This window comes from Bubalus bubalis, chromosome 6, assembly GCF_019923935.1.
Source record: "Bubalus bubalis isolate 160015118507 breed Murrah chromosome 6, NDDB_SH_1, whole genome shotgun sequence".
Taxonomy (NCBI): domain Eukaryota; kingdom Metazoa; phylum Chordata; class Mammalia; order Artiodactyla; family Bovidae; genus Bubalus; species Bubalus bubalis.
In genome coordinates this window covers 58,852,534-58,859,396 of record NC_059162.1, presented here as the reverse complement: position 1 = coordinate 58,859,396, position 6,863 = coordinate 58,852,534, and the positions used below count along the sequence as shown (strand labels likewise).

The following is a 6,863-nucleotide window of genomic DNA, read 5'->3' as shown; positions in this document are numbered from 1 at the left end:
CGGGCGGTGGAACGTTGGGCAGCCGCCGCGCCCTCCACACCGCCCCCGGGCGGCCGGGCTGCGCACCCCCTGCCCTCCGGGGCGCCTTACTATTCTTCCTTGATTTCTGCATTCTTTTGATTCTGACATCCGTCCTTTGACCATTTTAAAAGTCATTTGTATTTTGATGCGTTCAAGACCAGGGACACTTTCAACGAATGCCAAGCCCAGGGCTGAGCACTGAGGACCCCCAGATAAGACCACGTGCTGGTCTGCATCCACTGTTGCTCTACCCTCCCAGAGCTTCTAAGGAGGACGCCTGTTGTAAACGGGACATGAATCTTGGAAAGGAGGGTCACGGTTACTTACCCAAATGGCACTTTCAGCTGAGGGTTATGTTGACTTGGAAGTCCCAACCGGCCAATAGCTTCTTTTCCAAGGGACCCTATTCCTATTGGTAGCCGCAAGAGCGGCAAAGTCCGAGAGGTCCAGGCTGTTCAAATTCGTGACTGTTTAAAAGGTCTTTGGGTTTACCTTGGGCAAAGAATATTCTGCCAATATGCATCTCCATATAGAAGCAGTTGGAAGTAAGTAATATATATAAAGGGTCTCTCCGGTGGCTCAGCCATAAAGAATCTGCCTGCAGCGCAAGAGAGGCAGGTTTGATCCCTGGATGGGGAAGATCCTCTGGAGAAGGAAATGGTAACCTACTCCAGTATTCTTGCCAGGAAATCCCATGGACAAGGAGCCTGGTGGACTACAGTCCATAGGGTTGCAGAGTCAGACACAACTGAAGCGACTGAACACATATAATGTATATAAAAGGATACATAATTTACCCCCTTGTCCATGGAAAGAAAAGAACAGGACTCAAAAGTTGGGAGTTAAATTTTGTGTGAGGACTTTACTGAGGACAATAGTCCAGGAAACAGCCCATCAGATAGCTCTGAGGCGCTAAGGCATATGTGTATGCTCAGTCACTCAGTCGTGTCTGACTAACAGCGTGACCAAATGCGGGGTGTGGCTGCTCACAGCTCAAAAGCCAATAAACAGGCCAGGATGGTGGAGTTTGCTTTATTTCTGATGCTGTGTTTGGTGGGGAAGAGAACACCTGTCCAAAGGCCAGCTCCCCCATCCCCACACAATCAAGGGCAAGAGCTTTTCCAGAATGAAAGGGGCTACCTGCAAAAGCAGTTCACTCAGCTCTGACCGTCATCTTGAAACTGGTCATCAGTGGTCTGACCAACATCATCTTGATTGTTTTAGGTACAGTTAATCTTCAGTTCCAGGGTGGGTTTGTTTTTACTTCGAGGCCAGTTCTCGGAATTGTGGCAGCTTATGTCACGGACAGAGTCTGGTCATCATGGAGGTAACTTCTTCCTCCTGGTAGGAGTTTCAGTATCTATAAGAGAGCTCACAGGCTATGGCTCAGAATATTATCTATAGCCCTTGAGAAGGAACTAAAGGTCCCCGACTATGCTTAATAGCTACATTATTATTATTTGGGTCTCCTTAGGATCGTGCTTCGTTTCAATAGGAGGTAGGGGAAGAGCCAGAATGTGCATGAATTTTTTGCTGGGGTGGGTGAACATCCAAAGATCACTGCTAATCATAAAGAACAAACAAGTTAATGATCTTAGTGCTTTTATATGTATGAGAAGAATCTGGGGTCACTGACTTAGATACATATCTTAACTATCTAGGTATAACCAAGCCCAGAAAGCTATTTTTCATCATCTTGAATTCCCCTCAAGGTACACTGTCCATGGCTTGATCCTTGTAGAACTGAAATGGCAGGCAACACTGTTTCTTTACACCACTTTACAAGTCACTTTCAATAGGCCATTGGGCAAAAGCCTGAGTTTAGAGCCTGTTTCATTAGAGGTGCCCGCTGGGTATAGACAGATTTGGAAGATCCTGTTTGTGTACTCACAGTCCCTGCAGGTGGGTGCGGCAGTGGTGTGGTTCCTTTTTAGAAGGAGAGATGTTGCAGCACTGTTCTTGTGGGAAGGACGTGGACGCTGGTGTAAAGAGGCAGACTGTAGCTTGGTTGGAGAGTGTTGGAGGAAGTTTATGTTGTAAGAAATATTATGTTTATACAGATATATATCTATATATATATAACTTTTATGCTAAAGAATTTGCCAACAAAGTTCTGTCTAGTCAAGGCTATGGTTTTTCCTGTGATCATGTATGGATGTGAGAGTTGGACTGTGAAGAAGGCTGAGCACCGAAGAATTGATGCTTTTGAATTGTGGTGTTGGAGAAGACTCTTGAGAGTCCCTTGGACTGCAAGGAGATCCAACCAGTCCATTCTGAAGGAGATCAGCCCTGGGATTTCTTTGGAGGGAATGATGCTGAAGCTGAAACTCCAGTACTTTGGCCACCTCATGTGAAGAGTTGACTCATTGGAAAAGACTCTGATGCTGGGAGGGATTGGGGGCAGAAGGAGAAGGGGACGCCAGAAGATGAGATGGCTGGATGGCATCACTGACTCGATGGACTTGAGTCTGAGTAAACTCCGGGAGTTTGTGATGGACAGGGAGGCCTGGCATGCTGCGATTCATGGGGTCGCAAAGAGTCGGACACGACTGAGTGACTGAACTGAACTGAACTGAAAGAATTTTTAAGCCTTTTTAATTAAAAACAAAAGCCACTGTAGGCAGCCTGGATGGGAGGGGTTTGGGGGAGAATAGATATGTATATGTATGGCTGAGTCCCTTCGCTGTTCACCTGAACTATCACTTGTTAATCGTCTATACCCCAAAACAAAGTAAAAAGATTTATAACAAACACAGCCACTATAAAGGGACAACCCTTCACTTCAAAATGTTAGGACTCCACTAGGAACCACAGTCCCTTTAGAAGGGGACCGTAAACTGGGATAACACTTTTTTATATCAGCAAATTGATATAAACAGACTCTGATTCAGTGGATATGCCTGGAATAGGATTTGAGGGTTTGCATTTCTATCTAGAAGATGCTGCTGATACTGCTGGTCCACCCATCACTTAAGTATCAAGGTTCTAGGAAATGTTTAAACAGAGTGTTTGAGGGAATTGGGGATGGACAAGAGGCAGGCAGTGTGGGATTGAAGGATAGTTGGAGTCAGATGGCTGAAAGCTGTAAATATCACACGTTAAGATATAAATTATTGTTTCTAGGCACCCAATCTTGACCATTCTAAACTAGAAAATTAATTCACAATTGGCATTGTTTTTCACTTTCAAAAAGGCATTTTCCTTTCATGGATTGTACCTCTGATGTTATATTTAGAAAGTTGTTGCCAAACCCAAGGTCATCCAGATTTTTCCTTTTTTTTTTTCAGGAATCTTACAGTTTTACATTTTACATATACAACTATGATCCATTTTGAGTTAATTTTTGTGACAGATGTAAAGTCTATGTCAAGGTTCATTTTCTTGTATGTAAATATCCAGTTGTTCCATTTGCGAAAAATACTGTCTTTGCTCAACTGTATTGCCTTTGCTCCTTGTCAAAGATCGGTTGACTATATTGATGTGGATCTATTCCTGGCCTACAAGAAGAAATAGACAATCCAATAGGCCTACGTCTATTAAAGAAATTGAATCAATAATTAATAATCTTCTGAAGCAGAAAGCACCAATCCAGATGGGTTCACTGGTAAATTCTACCAAACATTTAAAGAAGAAATTATACCAGTTCTCTATAATCTCTTCCAGAAGACAGAAGCAGAGATCATACTTCCTAACTTATTCTATGATGCTAGCATTACCCTGATAACAAAAAAAAGATAAAGATGTTACAAACAAAAAAGCTACACACCAATCTCTCTCATGAACATAGATGCAAAATCCTCAACAAAAAAGATTAGCAAATTGAATGCAACAATGAATAAAAATTAATCAAAGACCACAACCAAGTGGGATTTATTCCAGGTATGCAAAGTTAGTTCAACATTCTAAACTCAAACTAATGTAATTCATCATATCAGTGAGCTCAAAAAAAAAAAAAATCACAATAATATCAGTAGATGCAAATAATTCATTTGACAAAATCCAATACTCAATCATGATTTTAAAAATTGTCAGCAAAGTAGGAACAGAGAGAAATAGCTTCAACTTGATTAAGAACACCTGTGAAAAATCTACAGCCCATATCCTACCTAACGGTGAGAAACTTAGAAGTTTTCCAGCTAAGATCATGGGGATGATTACTAAAAATTAGGCCTTGGAGTTTATCACGGATTCCTAACAATAAGAAAGCTTGAACAATCAGGAGAAAGATGTGAAGGTGCCAAGTCATTGGCTGTATTTCCACAGGAGGAACATAGTGACTTCAGGGCAAAGCAAAACCTCAGAGCAGTAAGTCAGCAGTCTCACATTTCCACTGAAATATTACTGCTAATCCAAAAACTTCTCAAGAGGTAAAAAGAAGTATCTGTCAGATAATGAACACAATCTCAAAACTCAATGCATTCCAGCAAATTCCAAAAATGATTGTGACACAAATATTACAACGAAGATAAAAAAAAATTCACCTAGAGATTAGATTTCTAGTTTTTTAAAGCCATGCTGCTGCTAAGTCACTTCAGTCGTGTCTGACTCTGTGCGACCCCGTAGATGGCAGCCCCAGGCTCTGCCATCCCTGGGATTCTCCAGCAAGAACACTGGAGTGGGTTGCCATTTCCTTCTCCAATGCATGAAAGTAAAAAGTAGAAGTGAAGTTGCTCAGTTGTGTCTGACTCTTTGCGACCCCATGGACTGAAGCCTACCAGGCTCCTCCATCCATGGGATTTTCCAGGCAAGAGTACTGGAGTGGGTTGCCATTGCCATAGGTACTACAAAATAGCTTATATTCATTGCAGAATCTCACATTTTGACACGTAGAGTCATTATTATGAATGTTATTGTGTTAAAACAAAAAATTTCAGTGTCTTGAGGTTACCTTCATTTAGCTCTTAAAATAAAAAATTAACAAATCAATTTCCTTGAAAAAAAAAAAGAGCTTGGTTTCAGAAAACCTTTATTGCACATCACATCATTGAATTAATTTCTGTTTGGATAAATAGCACACAAAACAAAGACTTACGTTGTGAAAATCCCTAAAGCTTCTAATCAGCAGTCTGCAAGGAGTGGAGACTTTGGTTTTGTGTCTTTTTAAGGCATACATTTCCCATTTATTTTTAAATTTTGAACATAATTGTTTTCCAAAATATTTTTGATGTCGGTTGTAGAACTTCTCCCCATGAAACTTCGATTAGTGACCCTGAAATGCTACTCTTTTCTGTGAGAATGAATGTGCCCCCCAGGGACCTGGTGCATCATGTACTTTTCACAAGGCTGTGCAAGTACCAATAAATCAATCCTTGTGGGATTGAATATGCATTTGGTATGCACTTTAATTTTCATAGATATATAGAATACTCTTTCAACTTTGTCTTTTAATACTATAGGAAAGGAGAAAATCTATACATGAGTACCAAAAAATCTGATCTTCTCCAGAAATCAAAACAGTATCAAATAACAGTTGTCCTTCAGAACCAAATATGTGACTGTTAGCTGGTTGATTTTTTTCTTTCTCATTCTTTTGAAAGTTAAAGTCACTCAGTTGTGTCCAACTCTTGCGAGCCCATGGACTATAGCCCACCAGGCTCCTCTGTCCATGGAATTTTCCAGGCAAGAATACTAGACTGGGTTGCCATTTCTTACTCTAGGGCATCTTCCCCACCCAGGGATTGAACCTAGGTCTGCATTGCAGGCAGATTCTTTACCATCTGAGCCACCAATGATTACTGGATAGACAGCAACCATCCTGTCTCTCAGATGACCACTGAGAATGGTCCAGGCCAGGGTTAGTGACTTGGCTGACATCAGACCAGGCACTGTTTCTACTGATGACACAGTCAGCACAGTCAAAATAACTGGAAGCAAGAGTAAAGAACGGTATGGAAAACATATTCTAAAACTGGAAAAATAAACAGGAAAAGAATCCAACAGTTTCCCTCATCAAAGTGTTTTTTTTTTAAATAAACCTAGCACAAAGCTATAGACATTAAATATTGCCTTAAAAATATAAACACAGTTCTTGATGAATTACAGTCATCAATTTGCTCATGATAGTAGTCTTCAGACATACTACATCTGATATTAAAATACCTATTTTTATCTCCCAACTCATTTACATAATATATTCTCTCCAGAGCACAGATTAGCCTAACAGCTACTTTTTACAACAGCATAATATAGATACTGGAGTGTCTTCTTCTATTCGGTACTTTCCAGAATTAGGCAGATCTTTGCACTCTGATATAAATATACGAAGTTCAGTCTCAGGAAAGCCATCTTGTTGGTAATGCTATACAGGAGAATTAAAAAAAAAATTTCATTAGTAAGTCCTTTGAGAACAGCTTTATTTCAAATTCAGAGTGGATCATTTGGCTACAGGGGTGGGATGCATGCTAAGTTGCTTCAGTCGTGTCCAACTCTGTGTGACTCTATGGTCAGGCTCCTCTGTCCATGGGATTCTCCATGGAATACTGGAGTGGATTGTCATGCCCTCCTCCAGAGGATCATCCCAACCCAGGGATCGAACTTGCATCTCTTACATCTACCTGCATTGGCAGGCAGGTTCTTTACCCCTAGTGCCACCTGGGAAACCCACAGGGGTGGATTAGGTAGGGATTTTTCTAAAGGGATAGTTCACTCGCTTCCACGTATTTTCATGGTGATGGAGCCTCTAGAGCCACTCTTAGGTTTGCCTAAGGAAAAGTGGGTCTAAGATTCTGCAGTACCCTCCTGGGCTCTCTTTCGTGGTCTGAGTCAACCTGAAATGGACATGTTGAATCTGAATCTGAGACCTTCTTCCAGGGAAAACCCAGCCTGCACAGCCTTTTGGAGTC

General features: G+C 41.3%; 1 protein-coding gene across 5 annotated transcripts in view; it reads right to left on the bottom strand.

Moving 5' to 3' along the window:
* Positions 1–4,970: 4,970 nt before the first annotated feature.
* Positions 4,971–6,863, bottom strand: part of MCOLN3 (mucolipin TRP cation channel 3) — a 34,542-nt gene continuing 32,649 nt past the window's right edge. For all 5 annotated transcript variants that reach the window (XM_044944770.2, XM_044944771.2, XM_006047533.4 and 2 more), the window contains one exon: positions 4,971–6,319. In XM_044944770.2, coding sequence (XP_044800705.1) covers positions 6,185–6,319 — 135 coding nt within the window. In that variant the 3' untranslated portion in view covers positions 4,971–6,184. The remainder of the gene's footprint in view (positions 6,320–6,863) is intronic.